Raw genomic sequence first — 22908 nt, forward strand, 5'->3', positions numbered from 1 at the left:
CATGGTTATTTTCAGCCACTAAGTATTGTAAGTTTAGACAGAAACTAACTGGTTTCTAGGTTATATGAAGAGGTGAAGTAGTTTATTTCAATGGATATAATTCCGGACTCATTTGTAACTTCTGAGGAAAGATGTTCTCTAGCAGCTTAATAGATTTTTATCTTATTCTTTTCTAGGAAAAGGTGCTTGTGCTCTCTTCTAGAGCTGGATGAGACACTGCTTGGAGAGAGAAATGTGTTCATCATTAGTCTGTTTTACTTGATTTAAGCTACTTCCAGAAAAGCTGAGAGAATGGTGGCTGGGAGAATGTTTGTTGACTGCTCGGTAAGGCTGAGAACTGTGAATTCAGCTGGTTTCCCTGCCGACACAGGACTGCAGGGCCAAATTACTGACTTCCTGGTGAGGTTTCTGGGTAGCTTCTGGAGTCTCAGCTAGCATCACCCTTCTTGTGTCCTGTTGGTAACAGCCCTGTTGAACTCCTAACTCACTAAGAGTTCTACAGATGGCCTATAGTAAAAGACTGGAGACTCTTAAAAGTTGTGGCAGAGACTTCAGAATCTGCAGTTTGAACCTAGAGATTTTCATTTTGGGAATTAAAGTGTCTCTGTGCTTGTGTGGGCTTTGTAGTTCTGAGGTTAGCTGCTGTATGGCAAACTGCTGATACTTCGCAGATGATGTGTGCATCTGATGTGTGACTGGCTTCTTGATATTTGTCAGTCACCTGATTGCCCAAGAGGCTTTATCATGTTTGTTTATCCTGGGCTGTGACCTAGTGTTGTACCACACACTGACATTGTTCTGGTTAGGTTGCTTGGCTGGCCAAAACATTGCAGGCTACCTCAGGGGCTCTGATCAGACAACTGTATTCATTTCTCTTGTTTCAGTTAGTATTGTTGCAGATCGGTGTGCTGTTGCAATCCTTGTTGCAAGTACTTAGAACTGTGCTGCCCAGCAGTTCCTTGCTTCCAGCCCTTCCTCCCTTCAGTTCCAGCTCCTGAAGAGGTGTTGAGTGAGTAGAAAACAGAACAAAGTGTGTTTTGTGTAGTTCACACTTCTAGCTTTATTTACAGGAGTTTAGACAAAGTAAGGGATAGTGAACAGTTTAAGCTTGTATAGGATCAGTTGTGTATACCTGTTGACAGTTACGCTCTCTCTTTTTTTCCACAGATGTTAGTTATTTTTGAGGGAAAGATGCTTGTGCTTTTTCCTTGTGTCCTCATTAGGCAGAAGAATGAGCTGCTGTCTCTTTAATCAGGAGGAACCAGCAACAGTTGCATAGCAGTTTTATGGTTGGGGGTGGGGGGGTGAATTGTTTTTGCGAGATCAGAATCAGCTGTTGGGCTGCTCTTGTCTCTGGTGTGATAAGCCTTTAACTTAAGTTATCCAAGGTCTAATTTTGTTTCATGTTTGTCTATAAAAGTGACTTGTTGGGTCTGTTTGGCTTGGCTTCTCTTCTGCTTCAGCGTATTCACATAAAGGTAGTTCTTCCTTCAGGAAGATTCCAAGAAACTATTTATTTCTTCATGGCTTAGCTTGGAGTAATCCCTACTTCTGTTCACTTCCTTATCCAGATGCTCATATTGGACACAAATAGTGCTGTGCGTATCAGCTTTTGGTCTCTTCAGGTCAGTGGAGGGAGAGCTGTGATTGCTGACTTACTCAGCTTGTGTTTAACTGAAGTTAGGTGAGTCGTGGCTTGGAGCACTAAAGTCTCGCTTTGTGACCCTCAGATTTGTCTGTCTTTAGTGATGTGCTTTGGAGAGCTGAGAGCAGGTTAAGACCAAAGGCAGCAAAAAATCACTGGAGCCTGACTACTTTTCTTGCTCTGCTGTCAGCTTGTGGCTGCTACAGCAGTTTAAGGCTGGATTAAAAAAAAAAAAAGTTGTATTGTGGCCATTCTAGTCTTCAGTGGAAGGATGTCAGAGCACAGGAGTATCAGTAGCACAGTGACAGGAGTATCCCTGGGTGATTTGCATGTATGCACATTGGCCAGACTGTGGGCTCCTAGATACAGCTTTCCGGAAGAAAGTTTGGATTTTCTTTACTGGGGCAGCTCTGAAACACTCCAGGCATGATGTGGTCTGGCAGGCTGGTTCAGTGATGCTGGAAGGAGGAGGTGGTGGTCAGGCTTTGCAAATGGCTTTGACTCTGTGTTCATATCTTTTATTTATTTTCCTCTGGCTAGTCAGGCTTGACGAAGTAGTGGAAGAGATGCTAGGATGCCTTGGAAGAAATGCTTTTAAACCCCTTTAAGCCATTTGCTCTGAACTGTAGTGCTGGGACTCTGTAAGCTTTTGTGTAACTGTTAACTGTCTCTCTATGGAAAGAACCCATAACTATATGGATAGGGAAGAGCAGCACTAAGCCAAGGCATTACAGGAGTTGTAACTTCTACTAGGGCTAGACTGTGGATCTGACTTCCCTGACCTCCTGCCTTGTTGCTTGAAGAAATAACTTGTTTCTAATAATATTTCTCCCTGGAGAGCTCCTGAACTTCTCTGGAGTAAGTGATTCTGTGTTAAGAATGGCTGTACTGAGTCAGACCAAAGGTAGGTCCTGTCTAGTATTGGCCATGGTGACTAATGGGAAGTCTAGGGAAGAGTGGAAGAATAGAAGAAATTTGATAAACTTGGCTCCAGTGAGCTGCTGCTTGGCTGGTATTTGTTTAATAGTGATTCTTTTTCTATAAATTTGTCACTCTTTCTGAAGAGTTCATATGAACTTTTTTCCACAATATTCTGAGTAAGTTTGAGGATGCACTGTGTGAAGAAATACTTCTGGTGGAACCTGTTCTCAAGAACATTCTCCTCTGTTTTGTATTAGAAGTAGTGAATAATTGCAACTTTTTGCTTTACATCCTTTCTGCTTGGATATCTTTCTGGGCTGATGCATTCTCTTTCCCCCCCCCTTACACACTTTCCATATTACTCTTGCATATTCTGTAGCTTCTACAATCTTCAGATGGATGCTAATGGTGCTTATTATATTTAATTAAACAATAAGTCCTGACCTTTAAAGATCACCTTTCTGAACAGTTCTTATTCAAATCTTCAGATGTAAAATAACATGGTTTTTATTCTGTAATGACAAGACACTTAATGTCAGAGGGCAGGTGTGAGGCTGTGAGTCAGTGTACCTGTGACTGCACTAAGTCAAGCAAGGCAAAGCAGCACAAGGGAGACTTCCCCTGTCCTTGGTCGAAATGGTACACAGACAGGTCTGAAGAGTGCTAGCTTCAAGCCAGGAGGAAGTGAAAGAAGCAAATGTGTTTGTAGGGTACTGCTGCTGAGTGCTCTGGCGTTTCCTTCCGCCCTTTGGTTTGATGTTCCTCTGGTGTCTGACTGGTGAGAGAGAGTGAAGGAGGACGGCTTATCTGATAACTCATGTCTGAATGATATGAGGCTTTGTTTTATGTGTTCCTCCTTCCCCTTTACTGATGCTATGAACTTCCTCTGTCCTTTCTGGAGGTGTTTGGTGGGTGCTCTACTCTGAAGCCTTTGAGAGCTTTTATTATGCTTTGTGCTTTATTTGTTGTCAGATTAATTCTTTGCCTTCTGTTCCCTTTTGTAATGCCAGTTCTGAATACCTCAGTGCTCTCACGTGGCTGAGTTAAAGGTTGTGGCACAGCCATGGAGCGTCTCCTGAATAAGTCCATAAGCTTGTTCTTTTGCCCTCAAATGTTGAGCTCTTGTGCCTCTGGGAAGTTGTCTGACCACTAATGGCCAAGCCTGAAGCTGTCAAGTTCTGGCTGATAAAAAGGAGAACTGTGAGCATTGCAGCAGTGAGGTCTGTGCAGTAGTGACTGTATTATAACTTCATGGTCTTGTTAACAGTTCTGCACCTCTTACTTCACCTCTTCCAGTATTGCTGTGATCCTGTGTTGTACGTCAGCTCAAGTTAAATAACAAGATCTTCAGGGAAGATCTGTCTGCACAGTGCTTGGTAGGACTGATCGTTGATACAGAATGCCTCACTGAGATCACGAGGTCATTTCGGTCAATGCCAGATGGGTAGAAAGTCTAACTGGGCATAGCCTGTATTCATAGGCTTTCTGTAAGTGGTCTTTGGATCCTAAAGCTAAACCAGTGCTTTGCTGCTGTTGTGCTGATTTGTAGAGACGCTTCCAAGTTACTCAGTTGCATTGCAATAGCTGTATAATCTTTCCAGCCAGAATGTGGAGGCTTCTGGACATGGAACAAGACAGGCAGTACCAAGTGCAAAGTGGAAAAATAAGATTTTCTTGCAGAGTCAGAAGTCTTCCTGAGTCTTTTCTAAGCAGAAAAGAGGCTTATGGGTGTACTGAAATCAGCTGAGCAGATGTCACAGCTGCAACCTGGCATGTGGGTTTGCATTTTAAATCTTGAATTTGTGTGGATTAATGTGATGATACCTGAGCTGATTAAGTGTGCCCTCTTACATGATAGCATACATTTTTTCCAGCTCTGGAGGCTTCACAGAACTCAAGCCCTTGCATTCAGTAGTCTGTGCAGTTTGATACATGTGCAAGAATGTCACCTTGTGAAAAGGATGTATGACTGTAGATAATCAGTTTGCAAATGTGCAATCTGGCTTTGAAAAATGCAGATTATGTGCTTTTACAGAAGTCTTAGAGCAACACACCTCAGTAAGTGTCTCTAAAACATAAAAAGTGGATGTGCATGGTGTGACTCTAAGCAGGTAGTAGCTTCTCTACTTCAGTTTTAAGAGTGTCTTAGTTCTGAGTACCATCAAACTGAAGTGATAGGTTCAGGATGTTGGACTTGTCTGTGTAACTATTTCCTGTTAAAATACTTGCAAGACAGTTGCTTTCTTTCTGAACTGTAGTTTGCTGGCTGCAGGCAGCTTCTTCAAAGAGAAGCAAGCAAAATCTGAAGAGTCAGAAGAGCTGAAAATGTACTAATATTTAGGAATCTAGATAGAATGTAGATGAATCTTGTTATGGGTTCACTGACTGTGGGACATGTGGTAGTTGCAAAAAAACACCTTCTAGAGGTTAGTGCAGTCTTGCTGTCATCCTGAACGTGACCTAAAAGAAGTGAGAGACTAGGAAGATGGCTTGCTGATAATGGTAAAAGTATTAAACATGCTTCTGCCTCTGTCCTATTACGCTGGGAACTGAGAATACTGTTAAGATTGTAATGTATTCTCTGCCAAACAATGGAGTCTAACTCTCTTCTTTTATTAATTCCAGATAGTGTGAAGTCATGGCTATCCTGTTTGCTGTTGTTGCAAGGGGCACAACCATACTTGCCAAACATGCCTGGTGTGGAGGAAACTTCCTGGAGGTGACAGAGCAGATCCTGGCAAAGATACCATCCGAAAACAACAAACTCACCTATTCTCATGGGAAGTGAGTAATCCTTCTCTGGAAATGGGAGGGGAAGCTTGAACATATGGTGGGAGTCTAGCCCACTTCAGTTCTTTACAACATATTTAATGTGTTAGTATGCTGCCCGCACATGCAGTAGCCCAGTAGCTACTTATTTCCCCAGATTTTGCAAAATAACTAAGACTTGGGTTTGGTTTAAGTAGTAAGCATTGAGGCAGTTGAAATGAAATCAAGTTTTCTAACTGGATGCCATTTCCAAAGTGAATTGGAAAGCGTTCTGCTGTGGATGTCAGAAGCTATTGGAGTTTTTTCTTGCTGGTGTTTGGAATTTGGCTTGTGGAGTCTTTGCTGGCTTTTGAGGCTTGGACACAGCTTTAGGCAAAGATGTTGCCCATCTTGATTACTTGTGGTTCTTTTAAGATGTCATATTGCCAATATCTTGTAGAGTGACCCTGAGCTACCACAAATCCAGTCAGACAAGCATTTCTTTCCCCAAGCTTTTACAGATCTCTGAACAGCCCTGATCAAAGTTGATGGAATGAGGGTTTAAACATAGCATCTCTTGAGACTATACTGGATTGCTGCACCTGAAAGTAAATGCACTAATGTGCTGGTGTATGAACTAAAGGAGGAGCTGTGGAGGCAAGAGTAATTTAGAAACCTTGGATCCCACTTCAGCTGTCTTTGGAATTAGCATTGCGGTTGGGTTCTCAATGTTGTCCAAGCTGTTGTGTTAAAAAGCTGTTTTTGTTGCCTTAGGTTTTGAAAACATAATACTGTTTGTCTGCTTCACTGATAAGAACTTGGATGTAGAAGTTCTGTTGATGGGTAGTCTTTCTGCACCTTTCTCTGGTTTGGGAGCACTAAAAATCCCCAAGGAGAAGTTTTATGAAGAGGCTGCTTGCTTCATGGTCTAAGCTTCTCTAGATGCTGAATCTTTGCTCTAGTGTAATTCTAAGGGCGTGGTCCTCTTTTGCTTTATCTTTGCCTTGAATATGTTTTGGCCAACTACAAAGCAGAGTTTTAGGAGTGCTATAGTGCATTTTTATAGATGAAAACTTGAGTTGCGATAGAGGCTACTGCTCTTCGAGAGCACTGAGAGGCAGTAATGAGTGTTTACACTTGGAAAGCATGCTGTGGATGAAATGTATAATCTTCTGCTTGTTACTAAATGTTTCCTCAGTGAGGCTTCCATAAATGTGGCAAAAAGATCACTGCTGTCATGATGTGGTTTTTCTGATTTGCATTGTGCTTCTAGAGTGTACTGATGCTATTCTGCAGCTCTGGGCATTAAGCTTAGCATTAGAGTGCTTCTGCTAAAACTAGTCTCTTCTGACAAGTCTTCTATTAGCATTAGTTTCTAAGCATTTGGAGAGCAACCTTTTTGGTTAGAATGTCTGTGCTGCCTTCACTCTGGGAGAGGTGAAGAAAAAGTTTCTAGTCTTCTCTTTGGGGTGGAGATTAGATATTCATGCACGCTTTGGAGCAGGAAGTGTCTTCCTGCTGTGGGAAAGCAAGGTTTTAGTTTTAGTGCCCTTCTCTCCCTACATGCAACTGTAATGCCTGGAGAGGACATTAAAACTGAGAAGCTGGGTGAGCTCAAGGAGTTTTTCCTGCCTATATGATTTCAGGGATCTTTCTGCCTTGCCAGGGCCCCAGCTTATAGGCTAGAAAATCACCCCATTACCTGCATGTCTAAAACTGTTGCTTTAATTCTGCAAAAGGAGAGAAAAAACACTCATTAAATGGAGTACAAACTCTTTTAGGAAGACTTCCTGAGCCTTTAAAAAAAATCTCCAAGGAAAACTAGCCCTCTGGCATCTGGAGTTCTTGAGGATGTTCTGTCTCTGTTTAGATTCTTCCACATATCACTGGGTGTCCTTTAAGGTGGTGTCTGATAAGCTTTGCTTCACTCCTTCCAGGAAGGAGTGACAATAGCTGTAGATACGGAGGCTTTCTCATGAGAACAGACCTTCAGGGCAGCAGGCTATACTTAACACACCCCTGAGCCTTATTTCAGTGTTCAGTTACTTGCATAATGCTAAGCTTGAGTTTGAAAACTACTGCACAGAACGCTCTGGTCTGTACAGGGCAGTTGCTGTGCAGCATGTGTGTTCGCTTGCTTTTATTCTGGAGTTTGTAAAAGGGTCCCCACACTTACTGGGAAACTTTTGGAGGTCTGCAAATATCAAAATGAGCAGATATATGGTGTTTTAAAGTATTCATGTGGTCTTTTTTGCAACTCTTTTCCTATTCTGTCCTGCTGTGCTGGCCAGAAGAGTACCTCACTTACTGGAGTTTCAGATAGTAGTGGGACAATATAAGAAAAGGGCAACAGCTAAAGTCAGTGAGTTGAACTAAAACACTCATTCTGGCTTGGATTTATCTGTCTGAGTTGATGCTTTTTTCTGATAGGCCTTAGAAATAACAGCTTGGTTTCATTTTGAGGGGAGGTTATTGTTTTGAGCTAGTTTGGACTGTTTTTTCTCAGGATCGAGTTGCAGTTAACTAACATCTGTATTCTCCTGACACCAGCACAGGCATCTTTCTATGAACAGCTAACCTAGCCATATGCTTTGAGCCAGTTTAGTATGATTATTGTTCTATCTGATTCACTTCGTGGGCTGGTTGCTCTTTTATCATCTTTGTGATGAAAACCAAAGGCCGGCCAGCACTGCAGTCATACAAACAAGGCTTAAGAAGCAAGTTACTGCATGAACAAGGTTCATCAAAGTATTAATGTTGTCACTCCTGGCAGCTGCAGATAGTGTTGCATGTTGACTAGTGTATGGGTGCTTGTATACCTATTGGCTAGGAGCAGGCATGAATGTTATCCCTGGAATCCCATCAAGGTTTTGTTTCTGCAAATACGTAGCTGGTAGAGTGTGGAACTGAAGTCAACTTGGAATTCATGTCCCACAAAGCTATTGCTGAATCTGGAATGCTGTGAATGGCTTGAGGCCAGTGATCCTTTAACATGTAGGTGGTCTCTTTTTTCAATATAGCTCTCAGGAATCCAGGTGCATCTGAACAAAGATGGCTGGGCATCACTCATGGCATCTACATGATTTCCTGTAGGGTAACTGGAATCTGGTCCTCTACTTTTTAGCCTTTAAGGCCCCACAGACACTAGTGCCTTTTACAAGATTTGTCCCATGGCAGCTCCAAATGACTTGTCCTCTCTCTTTGCAGTTACCTGTTTCATTACATTTGCCAAGACAGGATTATATACCTCTGCATCACAGATGATGTAAGTATTTCGGTTACAGCTCTTGCACACAGAGGCTCTCTGCAAGTGTTAGCTTTTTGGTATCTGCATGTCAGTGAAAATCAATGGGTGCCAATCTGAGATTCATTTTTTCCATTGGAGCTACTGCATGTAACTGATATGAACAAGAACACACCTGCAGAGTTCTAAGCCTGAAACTCAAATGCTTTTGAATAGTTAGCTTTGAGGTTAAGCTCTTATTTTGCCATAGTCTCCCAGCAGTCCCAGTACAGTAAAATCTAGATGTAGTGATTAGTCTTTAATCATCAGTAGAATATGTGCAATGCTCCTCAATTCTGGAAATGCTGAAGGAAAAACTTCTTCCTCCCTGGAGAGGCATAGGGTTAGTACAGAGTATACTCCATTAATGTCTGCTGCCAATGAATGTCCAGGAAGCTGGGATTAAAATCTGTTTGCCATTAAAACCACAAGATAAGCAGTTCAGTCTTGGCATCATGCACAGCATGCCTGTTGAGAGTTGATAATCGGTTTCTCTAAAATTGGCTACATACTCTGTACATTTCATTATCTAATAGCCCTGTGACTTGACATAGCTGTAGCTAACTGCAGCAACGTCTGGTGTGAATGTGCTCTCTCCCTTCCAGGACTTTGAACGATCTAGAGCCTTCAACTTCCTGAATGAAATAAAGAAGAGGTTTCAGACCACATATGGCTCAAGAGCACAGACAGCCCTTCCATACGCTATGAACAGCGAATTCTCGAGTGTCTTAGCTGCACAACTGGTGAGACTTGTTGTAAAACAAGGTTTCTCTAACAACCCAAACTTCTCCCCATAAAGTGTGCTTGTATTTCCTCACTTGGAACGGAAGTGCCAAGCTGAGTCTAGGTATAAGGCAGGGGGAGCTGGTGGCTTTCCCCCAAACTTTGCCTATAGCTGAGCCACTTCACAGCTTCAGTGTTAAAAAAGAGTTTGGGATTAATAGTGAATGCATTCCCTGTTCAAACCAGGTAGCTGCAAAGACGTACTGTGAACTTCTGCATCAGTAATGGTGTGTGCTCTGTCTGTGTAACAAGCTAGATTCCTTGTGCTTCTGGAATCTCTGCTTGTGGAACAGCTGAACTTGCTTACCTCTTGAGGGAATTTAATGCTGGCTTCACCCTCCTTCAGACTGGTGTCTTGCCCCCTTTCAATTGAGATTAGATCTTAAAGGTAACATTTGAAGTCTCAAATCTAGTTCCAGGTTGACTGCCCAGTCCAATTTAACATGATTGTCATGAAGAGCCAGACAAAAGTATAGCATTACTTCTGTCAAACTAAACTTAAGACTTGAGTATTTAGTAATCACAAACTGCCTCTTGCTGCTGCTTTCCCTTTTTCCCTGTTGCTTCATAGTAATTTCAGTGGCAAACTGGAGTGTGATAGAGAATGTGCTTGTGGTATGGCTTACTGTTCAGGACGGAAGAAAACTGGGATTAAGTTACAGGCAGGTACTGTATACAGAACCATGATAGACTCCCCAGCATCTTGCACAGGCTCTGAGTATTTCCATTCCCAAGATAAGAGATCAGACAGGAGGATAAATGAGTTGTCAGTTGTGCCATACTATCAGAGTTGGGATTTGACCTGCACCTGCCCAACCCCCAAAATATATCTGTTTCACTGTTGACTAATGTTTTTTGGTGGAGGCTGTATTGATGTTTAAGGTGATGCTGGATTCTGAGACTAATCTTTGCAAGAATGAGATGGCTGCTCCACCAGTGTGATTGCATTCTGGAAGCAAGATGAAGCCCATGTCATTGGGGTCTGTGCAGGCACCAAACACTAGCATGTAAAGAGCTGTGGGACAAATGGTTGTCTTGGTCCACTGGAAAGCTCTAAGCACAATTACAGTGAGAAAAAGCTAGTCAGACAGGGAGCTGTGAGTAGTATGAGGTATCTTCTTGCACATTGCTGTAGTAGTGAGCTGGTGCAGGGCCAGGCTGATGTTCTGGCTGAGTTGTAGCAAGCAGCCATCTTCTGTGGTGGCAGAAGGGAGCAGCCTGTCCAAGGTTCCCATTGGCGATGTGGTGTGTTAGCTTCCAGAAGGTGGGACGGAGTGGATCTGCTGTCCTGATGTGATCAGACTTGTGCTGTCTGACATTAGTGGACTGTTGATAGCTCAACTAAAGCTGTGTTCTGAGTGTCATCATTATGGCACATTCAGGATACTGCAGATCTCCTTTTTAAGAAATTTCCAGGTTTTAGGACACTTTAGCTAGTCTGAATCCCTTCTTGGATTACTGAAGGAGAAGGTGGGCTGGGCTGGAATCAATATCAGACTTGAAGTGCTGAGGCGCTGCATGCTGACTTTGTTTACCACAGGAATCTGCTACAGTCCTGATGCTAGCATCACACTTCCACAAAACTGCTTTGCTCACTGCTTATGTTTGAGATATGACAAAGCCCACAGCTACCAGGCAGGAGAAATTTAAAATTGAGTTGTATTGCTCTATGTATTGTATTCACAGCAATGCAAGAATACAGATGGGTGTAGCTTCTGAAGTATGTCAATGTGCAGCATAGCCTTTGCTTTTGCCCTCCACAGAGTGAGGTGAGATGTATTTCAGGCATTGTCATTAATGCACTGTTGGCTTGATGTGTGACCTGAGTATGCTCAGGAGTCTGCAGACAACATGCTGCCTTGTTTCAGTGAGGATTTTTGTGGAGGGAGAGTAGGAGGAAAGGCAGAGAGCAATTGCTCCAGCAGTGGGATTGGACTGCTATTTAAATACAAGCTCTTAATGTAGTGGGAATGTTGCGGTTTGCATTTCTCCTTGGCACTTGGACTGCTGTGGTACAATCCCAGTACCTGTAAGGAAAACAGGCCTGTGGAAAAGGATAGGCTAGATGTAATGTCAAATTAAATGAAGTTGGATAGAAAATAGAGGAATAAATAACTGCCCTGTGGCTCATGATTGATAGCCTCATTGCTGCACAAAATCTAGAGGCTGCATAGTCTCCAGGAAAGTGTTTTGAATTTTCTGTTTAAAATTTGAGTTCTATTCTTGGAGTCCTTCATTGATTCCATACTTAATGTTGCTCAGGTAATTATGAAATTAAATTTTTTGAGATCACCTTTAAATTAAATGTAAGATGGCCTTGGAATATTGGCTTTGGGGGCTTTTACACAGGCTGCATTTGAGGCAGCTACAACCTGAGCTGTATGCATGATGCAGCTCATTCTTAATTTGCTCCACTGTGGCTGGTGAGCGTGTTAGTGCTGTTACCGCTCTTCACAAATGGCTTGGCTTTCTACCTGGTCTACTAAAAATGACAGGTTTGATATTCCAGGTGTGGGCTGAGAGGTCCTCTGCTGCTGGTGACCATGAGCATGCATGCTCCTTCCTGTTAAGTGAGGAAACTGGGCCACCTTTATAACACTCTCCAGCAGTAATTGTATTTTGAGGTGTAGGGTGAAGCCAGGAGCTGGGGACAGGAGGGGAATTGGGGGAAGAGGAGGGAGGACTTGCATTTGCACTGTTTCTGCCTGACATGTGTATTAGCGTCAGTCAAAGGGGCTGTTGGTCTCGGTTCAGTCAGCTGATTGCAAGAGGAAATGGTGACTAGTGGAGGTGACTCGGAGCGCAGAGTTGCACATAGGTCACCACAGAGACTATTCCTTGGCTTATGCAGCAGACGGAGCAATGAATAGCAATGCCAGTGTGGGTTCAGAAGGGCCCAATGGATTGTGCATAATAAATTAGACTAGCTCCCTATCTGTGATAGGGCTGAGTCTTTTCTGTCTCCGCCAGTCTTTGATATGTAGAAACTGAAACTATATGAAGTGATGACTTACCAAAATGTGAGCAATTCAGTGGCTGGAGTAAGCTTAACAAATTGCCTTATCAGAGCAGCCAGGCAGTCTTCAGAGCCATGGTGTGATATTCTGCTAAAAATCCCCAGTCTTTCCATTTCTTAAAGCACTCTGAGTAGAGCTGGCTACCTTGGCCCTAGCATATTGATAGAAATCCAGGCATCAACTGAAGTCAAGCAATGACAGAAAGCTGTTCTCTGAAATGGCTTTAAAACTTGCCGAGATTAGAGCCCTACTGATCAGACATCTCATGTAGTGCAAGAACGGGACTTATCTAGATAATTCCTGTAACTCAAGGAGTTTAACTAGTGTGACAGTGAGCATGGAGGAGGAGATCATATAGCAGTTCTGAGATCATGCTGCTACTCAAGTGTATCACAAATAATACTGAAAAAGGTGGGGGGGGGAGTGCATTTCCAATAATATTAATGACCAGCTTTGATAACATGCTGGTTCTGAAACTTTAAAAAAAAAAAAAAAAAAAAAAAAAAAAACCACACACTGAGGACAAGGTTCAAAGGAGCTGTTGCTTTCAGTGCCATAACTATTATGACTCGAGTCTCTACTGCTCTAACAGCATCTACATGCTCATATTTCATGTTGTCAGAAATGGATGCAAACTGAACACTTATTCAGGAAAAAAAATGTGGTGTAAGTAGCCACTTGAGTGGTTGTGAGGTACAAACTCTTAATCTAGTCCTGGCCTCTGCTCTCACCAAGTCTCTTTTGACTAGTATTAAAATACAGATGTTCCATGAAGGTCTCCCCACCAGATGTGAATGTGATGGCTACAAGTGCAGAGCAAGGCAAAAGCTTAACTTTGAGTTCTGCTATGGTGACCTAGATCTGTGGATGGAGGCCACTTAAAGGGAGCAAGGCAGTAGGAGCAGTGACTAGCAGTGCTTGACTGGAAAGGACCTATGTTGAGCAATAACTTAAAATCAGTCCTGTACTAATAGAACTTAGTTATCCAGTACTGGCTTCATCTCAGTTTGCTTCCTTTGATTCTGTAGCTGATTGTGAGACTCTTAACCTGGGAATGTTGGCTAGCAATTCTCCTACTTACCAACCATGTAACTGCCTGGGATTCATTTGCTGCCCTGGTAACAGGAAAAACAGTCTTTGAACACCTTCTCTTCTCTGACGGGAAGAGAACTAAGGGAGAGGAGTCACAGTAACATCTGTGCTTAGTTTTCTTCTGTGAGACCACAGAATGGAGTGGGTTGTAACGTAGGTATCTGATGAGCAGGCAGATGAGCTTGATTCATACAGGAATTGAGCAAATCACATCACTGGGGTATCTACTGTTTTTTCCACTTGCTGTAATACCAGAGGGATTGCATTGTCAGCAAAGCTGTTCAAGTACAGGCTGTAGCAGGAAGGCTCTTTCCTTCCAGGTGGGTCTAGTCTAGGTATGTCTTCCTAGACTGGTCTAGTACACATCAGTCTGACTCTGACTGTCTCAGACATTGCTTGGTGTGGTGTTTCCAGTTCATGGGCCCTTCCTGTCTCTGCCAAGGCTCCCTCTAACATTCCTGTAGTAGAGATACTTGTGTACTGTCTTGGTTGTAAAATTGTGGGGCTCTTTTGACATCTTTTAGCCAAGAAGATTGTGAAAAGCTCTTAACTTTTACGAAGGCAACAGTGATGTGTGAGAATAGGAGCGATTGTAGCCCAGGGATTTGGTGAACCACATCCAACAAATCGTCTTAACTGTCCTTCTTTGCTGTGCAGTGCTGCTGATTGCTTAAACTTTAAAAAGTGACTGTTAGTTCTGGGTGCTCTGGAAGTTGCAGGCACGTGGCTAATGTGCAGTTCCTGCACTGCAGGAGCAGATGGGCATGTGACCAGCAAGTGACCTGGAACTCGCTTCTGGGTCTCCTACCCACTTCTAAATGCCTCAAGTACTTTGCAATCTCAAACTTGTGTCCTCTGTGCCCCTCTGTAGTGACCAGGAGTTCCCCTTTTTGTCCTCTTACGGTCCTTCTATGCCAGGGACCCCTGCTTTCACTGACTATTTGTTTGTTACAGAAATACCATTCAGAGAGCAAGGGTACTGACCAGGTGGCAGAGACGCAAGCCCAAGTTGATGAACTTAAAGGAATCATGGTTCGAAACATAGGTATTTGGCTTCCCTTTGTCTTGCATGCAGTGTTCCTTCAGGCCTGGGGTGGCAGTCCTGCAGTGAGAGTGACCGAGAGTACAGCCGATGAGTCTGGCCTGTTGTCTTCATGCAATAAACTAAAAGAAAAAAAGGGGCTGGGGGGTTTCTGACTTGTAAATGTGTCGTGGTTGACATGAAAGAGCTCAGAGTTTGCAAACTGCTACTTGTGTTGAATTTAGTTGAGGGTGGCACACAAGGGTGAGGAGCAACACTTGTGAACTTCCCCAGCCTGTGATAGGATGCAGCATGCTTCACACCCGGTCTCTGCCACTTTGGCCTTCCTGCAGGGTGAGAACTGCTGTGAGGAGAATGCTACTTGGTAACTCACTTTGTCAGATGTGACTCCTTAATTCAGGTTTGGACAAGTCTGATCACCTGAAACAGAGGGCTAGGTATGGAATTGGGAAAAATCCCACTCAGTTTTGACCAAAGTGTGGCCTGGGTGACATGAGACTGTTCCTGAAGTGCTGCTGCCTGGTAAACTCTGAGGGGCTGAGGACTGCTTTATGTCTAGGTAACAAAAGCTATTGCCAAGAGCTCCTGGATTACAGTTGGACTTGGGTATTGGAAGCAGCTCTTTGCACTGGGATTCTGCCTACTGATTTGGATTCTTCTTTTTCCAGACCTAGTGGCACAGAGAGGAGAGAAGCTGGAGTTGCTGATTGATAAAACAGAGAATCTTGTGGATTCGGTAAGTTGGGGGAAGAGCTTAGAAATAGTAGTACTGCATCAGTTATGTTTATTGGTGAGCAGTGGATGCCAAGACAAGGCTGTAGAGCAGCTTATAAACAGAGCAGACACTGCAGCACTTAGATCTAAAGGTAATACTGCCCTGTGTCAAACAAGTCCTGTCTTATTGCCCCTTTCATGCAGGTGTTTTAACAAGCTGCACCTTAGTCTTGCAGCATCTTAACAGAATGAAGAAATAAGGTATCCCATACATCTTCCTATCCTACCAGTGCTGGTGTGACTTGTGAATGGCTGCTAAATACTGAGATGCACAGCTGGCAAAATGCTTTGTTCCTAAGGACCAGCTCAGCTGGCTGTCTGCTACTCATCCTGTTAAAAACCTCCTTCAAGTGGCTCCTGTTTGCTACAGCCAATGTATGGGCTACCACACTGCCTGCAGAAACTGTGGTGTTTCTTGTTTTTGTGTTTGGGTTTCTTTTTTTTTTTTTTTTTTTTTGTGGCATAGTAAAGGGAAAACCTCATTCTTTATCTGGAACTACAGGAAGCCAAGGAACATAACTAAAATTTTTCTCAGCCTATTCTGAAGTCAGCTTGACACAGATGAACTGGAAACCTTTTAACCTGCAGAGTTGCTCTCTTAATCAAGAGGAGAAAGTGCAGGTGATAAAAAATACTCCATGAAGCTCCAGGACCTAGGGAGTCCAGGTGGAACAAATCAGCCTTTTTTGTAACAGACAAAAGACAAAATTTGTTTTTAATTAAGATGTAAATTGAGTCTTGTATATGCTGTCCAGTTAAGTGGCCTATACTCTGGAATCTTCTTTTTACCTTTTCCTTTTGAACCCCTAGAACTGACTAAGCACCTTCCTTTGCAGAATGCTGGCTTGGTGCCTAATTCCTTTGGCACTTGGCCCTCAGAAGGCAATCTTGAACCCAGTAGACTGCCTGTATGCCTTCCGTGGGGCTTGTGGAGATCTAAGCATCTTTGAGCTGGCAAAAAGCATTCATGCTTGAGATATGTAGTAGAAATGCCTGCAACTACTCAGTAGGGAATACTGTCCTCCAGCTATCAGGTTTTTAAACAAGTCCCCAGGTAGACAAGTCTGCTCACCTGGGTTCCAGAGGCTTTTTCCTGAAGCGTGTGCCTACACCTTTTAGGGCAGGAGGGGGAGGTTAATCTGAACAGGCCCACTTGTTTCTCTGCCAAAATGGAGCTGAAAGAGGTGCCACCTCTTTCCTGCTACCTTTGCTGTTATCCAGGTGATGTGAAACCTTGTAAACCAAGCATGTTAGGCCATTTTTAGCACTTTCTCAGGTGGTGGCACATAGTCTAATATCAGACTAATTTCTTAGGGGGGGAAAAAAGGCACCTGGAAGCCTTTCAGCTGAAGCCATGTATGTGCTGTCCCAAGGAATGTTTGTTTTTTGGAAACCATGCAGAAAATGTGCTGCTTGTCTGAATTTTTATCACCTGATGGTGAGAGCATCCTAGGAGATGCAGCTTTGACCATCAGCCCTGAGAGAGCAGTGTAGCTGTTTCCTATTGTCACCTGTGCAAGCTTCTACCATATAATTACTCTAAATTAACAAGGCAATTAGATCCTCCCAGGGACAATGGCAAGGACTTCCTTTTGGGAGAGAGGACTAAAGATGTTGGTGTTAACTTTGCTTGAAGTAGTCTTGTCATCTGGAGGAACTAGGATGGAAGAGTCTGGACTGAAATGTTGTATGCTGTTATGTTGTCTGAACTAGGATAGCTGAATGCAGGTATCCAGCAATCTGCTCCCGCACATAGAAAACTGCACAGCTGAGCAAGAGAAATGCTTCCAAAGTTTAGAAACAGACTGAGCATGAGAGTCTGCTTTAAATCAAAAATGTAATTCATAGTGATGCAGTTCTTTAGGGTAGCCTTATCCAAAGAAGTCTGGAGGGGTGGTAGAGAATATGCCATGAAACTCGGAAGTAACCAGCAGAGTGTGCTGCTGAGTTGGCTTGGCCTGGATTTTGCAGCCTTTCTCTGGGCAGATACCTCACTGCATGAGCTGTTCAGGGAAAGCATGTGGAAAATAGTTGCACTAATACTTAGGAGCCTGGTGGATGTTTGATGTCATTTGGTGACCAAAGCTTGTTTTGAATGGGTGGAATTACAGGATACAGAGAGACTTTTTTGGAACAGGATGAGCACAAGCTTACCATGAAGTACAGCAAGCCCAAATACTGAAGACAAATTCTGGTATTAAAGGGCTTGTCATTTAACCCCCAATGGAACTGTTGTCAGAAAGTAGAAAAATGAGTTGCCTCATCCTGGCAGGTATATTTATAGTAATAAAGTTGTATGTAATGCTTTCTTCATTGGTTGTTGGATCAGTAATTCCCTAAACACTACCAAATACTTTGATTTCCTAAAGTTTGCAAGTTAAATGAGTAGCCAGAGGTACCTTGAGGTAGACTAATCCTTGTGAGGATGCCTTATCTGTATCTCGCCCCTAAAATAGCATAGGAAATGCCTGTTTGGTTTTATATTACTGTAGCTGCAGGAGTTAATCTCTCTGGAGGAGAGAACTGTAGCAGGTGAGCATGTTATTATTCAAAGAAAATGGGATCCAAATGCTGAGTTGACTGGGTGAAGTGATGCACTTGTTAGTGACACTGGCTGTCTAGGCTACTGGGGAGGTAGAGACTGGCAAAGAGTATGTTCTTCATCCAGCTTCCTGCGATGCAGCTTCCTCTGCAAAGGATTCAGGGACTAAATAGTTGTTTTACCTTTTCTTGTAGTCAGTCACCTTCAAAACTACCAGCAGGAACCTTGCTAGAGCCATGTGTATGAAGAACCTCAAGCTTACCATCATAATCATCATTGTATCAATTGTAAGTATGGCGTACAGTAACTTACCTCTTAAGGCTTAAATATCTGAAAATGCTAATAGCATTACTGTCTTTAGATCTGAGCCCAGTCAGCTCTAACCCTGGATCAGTCTTGGCTCCAAAACAAGTATTGATGGCTTTGTGAGGAGACAGGGTCACTGTGCCAGGCAGCTTTTTGTGTTAAGGCAATAGGAAGAGCATTCCAGAAAACTCTGCCTAGCCTCTAAGCACCTATCAGACACAGCTGCCTTGCTGACTCCAATAGAAGTGATGACACTGGGTTCATGGCTATTCTGTCTGTAATGGCTTTTAGGCCTTAGTCCTATTGGTATCTTGTTACTTAGCTTGGAAGTAGCTTTTTCATGTGATGGTGTGCCTCCAACCTGGAATAAATGCAAACAGCAAAAGCATCTTGAGGTGCTGAAGTGTAACTGCAAGTTAGGTATGTGTAAAGTACTTTGTCACTACTGGGCCCTCCTGTTTTGCTAGAGGACAGTTCTCATCCCTGTGTTCCTGCAGGGATGTGGAGGAAGAGGCACTGGTATGCTGTGCTGTAGGGCATTCAATGAGCTATTTAAGGTGTTGATAGCCTGGGGTTTCCAAACCTGTGTCTTGATTGCCAGACTAAATCAGCAGTTGATTAATCGAGGTATAAATCTCTACTGAAGTCAACTGTTTTCTTTCTCCAGGTAATCATCTATATTATTGTATCAGCTGCCTGTGGTGGGCTTGCATGGCCAAGCTGTGTGCAGAAGTAACTGGAGGAGAGTGGTGCTGGTCAGTTGAAGATGAGAATCACAGGAGTCTGAAGAATCAACCTACAGAATAACTCTTAATCTTTCACTACTGACACCTTTTCATTCTTCCATCCCTCCTGGACTTCAGACTTTTTTTGCCTTACCAACCCAAACAGGCCCAACTGGTCCCTGCTTCTGTGCAGCTGTAACCTCAAGAATGGGCTGTTTTAAATTACTTGAAGGAATTCTTTGTTCTTCTGTCCCAACTACAACCTTCTCAGCTGGGTGGGCGGTACAGCCAGCTCTGAAGCGTGTGTGCATGTTTGCCCATATGTACATGCAGCTTTGCACTTCCATGTGAATGTGTTAAGTGGACAACAGTATTGCTAGCAGCTGTCCTACCCCCAGGATTGTCTTGGAGAGTAGTTCAGGGTGGGCTGAGCCAAACTAATGGGGGAGGGAAGAAATGGGATGTGAGTGGATTTCTGTTTCTTACAAATAAGAGATCCAAGTGACTCTCTGCATACCTGGCTGTATATGGAAGCATGTAGCCCTTCTGTAGTGTTCAACAGCTCGAAGGTGCCAGTGCAGTATTGGTAGTAACAAAAAGGCCTGGGGTAGAGGTCTGTGCACTGTAAGATGTAAGTGCTGCTTCTGTATGAAATCTCCCTTTTCCTGGAGGTCTTTCTGGAGTTGGTAGGAGAGGGTGTTAGGTCACCTCAACACTTTGGAATGGCCTTCGTCCTTGCTATCCCCCCCCTTAATTTGTAGCTAAATCCTTACAGTAAAGGAGATGGTTGCATATGGTTAATGCTGCAATAATGCATCTGCTTTGTCACATGTCATTTCTCTTTATTTTGAGGGTGGACTGAAGTTAATACTAATGTTATCACTTGCTGGGATGAAACTGGGAGCCAGTTTATTGATCTGGCTTGATAAGCTGTCAGGTATCACCTGCTTATGTTTTTATGCTGAAGGTTTGTGCTAAAAACTGAGTACAGAGAAGGGACAGCACACTGGATTTGATGCATAGTTACTTTTTTTTCTGTTGGTCTGAAGAGGAAAGGCTTTTTCAGAGGATCTAGTAACTGATACTTAAAAAAAAAAAAAAAAAAAAAAATCCTCCAAGGCTAATAACCAAATGTAGGGTTGGGTCCCCTGATGATATGTTGCTGTTGGAATACAGGGCAAAATCTTTGACTGCTTTTGCTAGTGTCAAAAGCTGACTGTGAACAGCTTATATCTGTCCTACCAGCCCTGGGAAAGGAGGGCTGCACAACAAGGAAGCAGGGCAGCATGGGGGTTTGAAGTTCTGGCTGACTGGATCAGAAGCTGTTGTTGCCTGGAGGGTGTGAGTGGCTTACAGACTTCAGTCTTATATCTTACAGGCTCATTCTTCAAGAGGAGAAATGGAAACAACTGAAATCTGATGAAGGCATCAGATGGTCTAATAAGGAGCTGCTTTTTTTTTGGCCCAGAGAAGTGGCTTGCTTCTAATGGTGGGTGGAAGTTGTGCAGGTATGGGAAAGGGAGACTTAATTCAGTGGCTAAACTCTTGCACTTGGCTGGTGCCATGTAATCTGACTTTACATAGTGTTTATACATCTTAGTTCCTTCCTTCCTTATGTGGGCCCTCTGAGCTGTGTGAGATGGGCTTGCAGGGCGATGAAATTAAATTGCTGCTCTTCCACATCCTTTTCTCAGTGTGTGCTACACCAACTTTGGAGTTTTCAGGCAGGTCCTGGGTAAAGAGTTCTCAGGTGAGCTTGGTGTTACTTGGATTTGTCTTCTACTAGGCTAAAATTTAAAGAATAGTCAGATCTTGATATGCAGAAAGCATCAGTGACTTCAGATCAGCATTGTGGTCACTTGCATCTTTCTATTTTGTTAGTCCAATGTACAGCTCATAGAAAGATTTTGGTCCTCTTGAAATGGCTTATCTGGAAAAGGATGTGGAAGAGAGCTTTCCTTGCTCTCCTTGTTACTTGTACAGCCACCCACAGCTCAGTGTGCAATTATGCATGTTTTAGGGACTGATGTTGCTGTGTTCATTTCTATGATTTGTCTTATGTATAACACTTTTTAAAGAAAAGACTTCCTCTCCTTTTAAAAGATGCACTGAGGCATTAGTGTAAAACAAAGTTAACCTGGTTTAAATAAAATTGCTGTAGAGAAAGCAGCTTTCCTTAGTTTTGTGAAAGCTCATTTTGCACAAGATGGAGACAAGCAGTAGGAACTACTCTCCTTTTGGCTAGAGCTCCAAAGCAGTTGCTTTCCCTGAGGGTGTGGGGCTCTGTAACAGTGCAGGTCCAAGCTTGGTATCACCCAGCAAGGCTTCTGGAGAAATTGCCTGTAGAAAGTCTGCTCTGAAGTACCATTACCACAAATCTATCAGCAATGAAAGAATTGTGGTGTTTTGTTTTTTGAAGGTTTGATGCAGGTGCTAGTCTGTCATGACTTAATTTCTTGAGAAGGGAAAATCTTTTCTTTTCCCTTTCATGAATTCATAGCATCTGTAAGTGCCTTATAAAGAGGGCTGCTGAATCAGTCTGGGGACAGCTGCCCACTTGCTCAGAGTATGTGTCAGGGTGGAAAGAATACAGAAGAACACAAGTGGTGGCAATATGCCTGCTGCTCAGTACAGGTGACCTAGTCCAGTAAGAACCTGCACTGAGTAAAGGTTGCTATTACTGGAAGCCAAGTGAACATCTGTGAACCCTTTGTTTTGAAGGAAACTTTCAGTGGCATTAGAGAGCTAAATCCCTAGTAATGAATACCCTTTTCCTCCAGTCTTGTCTTGGAAGAGCACTGGCTTTTTTTCTGTGGGTGTATACCATACCATGCCAGAGTGATTATGGCAGCATTGACTGAGCTCACCATCTTGCACTAGAGTCTCTGTAAAAGTTTGGTGGCCTTTCATCTACCTCAGGAATGTTAAGTGCTTATGTAGTATAAGGTGTTGGGAGTAGGCTCATGCATCACTATGAGGGAGTTGGATTTCCTCTTAAACTTGCAGAAACAGTTCAAGCTGAATTGATTGTTATCTTGGATCTAGGTAAAGAAAACATGCATCCTAATGGCGTATCTCTTAGGGCTTTAGCTGATAGAGTATAAAAATGCAAAGACTGACCACCTGGTGTGAAAATGGCTTAGAGAATGAAAGGATCTGTAATTTGAATTAACATCTTAGTAGTCTGATTAGTGGGTTTTTTTGTGCTTCATACTTCTGATCTGTGGACCAAAAGCCAAAGAGATGGCTCCCTTCAGAAAAGGGATGACCATCTTAAAGTACTTGACATTTTTTTATAAAACAGGATACTGACCATGAATTCAAGCAGAAGCTAACTTCAGATTAAGGCCCTTGTTAACCTTCTTGCTTACTTCTGTATGAGCCTATGGTCCACCTGAAAACATGTATCTCCAACTCTGCATCTTTCTTTAGAGATATTTATCCTGCAGCTCTTCCTAGAAATTACTACATGTCTGATGAGCTTTAAATAGCTTAAGATTGTATTCTGGCTAAACATCTTACATCACTGCAAAGTTTTGTTCTTTACCTACCATTAAATGTCTGGTTAAAATAAATAGCAGCAGCTGTCTGGATGTTAGGAGGCTACAGAAGAATACCCTGCCTTTAAAGTGCAGGCACGCTCTTACTCTCAGCATACTGACCAAAATAAAGACAAGAGATGATTTCTTAAACAATTGCAAAATCTAACTGAAGTGTCACTAATCATTTATCTTTCTATGCATGGGGAAGGTAAATGTGTGCTCAGGGTAATGAGGCAGCAGCTTTTCCACCAGAGAGAAGTATTGAACACAACAAATCCTGAAGTGTGTCCACAAGGGAAAAGCCTTAAGATGACAGTGCTGTAAACTTGCCAAGCCTTATCAGTGGGTATTAGAAGCCTATTTGCCTCCCCCCACTAAATCTGGCTCTCTTGCATGTGGAAGGGAAGTGCTAGTATTCAGAGACTGAATAGTCTCATCTGCCTGCTTTTTGTCTTAACTATAACAGTGCTCATAACAAGAACTTTTCT

The 22908-nt window shown here is 43.0% G+C and overlaps 1 protein-coding gene across 3 annotated transcripts in view; it reads left to right on the forward strand.

The window, feature by feature from the left end:
• VAMP7 (vesicle associated membrane protein 7) overlaps positions 1-22586 on the forward strand; it is a 24293-nt gene extending 1707 nt beyond the window's left edge. Inside the window, exons 2-9 of one of the 3 annotated variants that reach the window (XM_064518053.1) lie at positions 177-324; positions 5192-5350; positions 8522-8579; positions 9203-9340; positions 14444-14534; positions 15200-15267; positions 18042-18134; positions 18821-22586. In XM_064518053.1, the coding sequence (XP_064374123.1) occupies positions 5205-5350; positions 8522-8579; positions 9203-9340; positions 14444-14534; positions 15200-15267; positions 18042-18134; positions 18821-18889 (663 nt within the window). In that variant the 5' untranslated portion in view covers positions 177-324; positions 5192-5204 and the 3' untranslated portion in view covers positions 18890-22586. Of the gene's footprint in view, positions 1-176; positions 325-4270; positions 4341-5191; positions 5351-8521; positions 8580-9202; positions 9341-14443; positions 14535-15199; positions 15268-18041; positions 18135-18820 lie in introns of those variants that run through there. The other 2 variants (XM_064518054.1, XM_064518052.1) reach the window with 2 other exon arrangements.
• Positions 22587-22908: the final 322 nt, after the last annotated feature.

Source organism: Dromaius novaehollandiae, chromosome 11 (genome assembly GCF_036370855.1).
Source record: "Dromaius novaehollandiae isolate bDroNov1 chromosome 11, bDroNov1.hap1, whole genome shotgun sequence".
Taxonomy (NCBI): Eukaryota; Metazoa; Chordata; class Aves; order Casuariiformes; family Dromaiidae; genus Dromaius; species Dromaius novaehollandiae.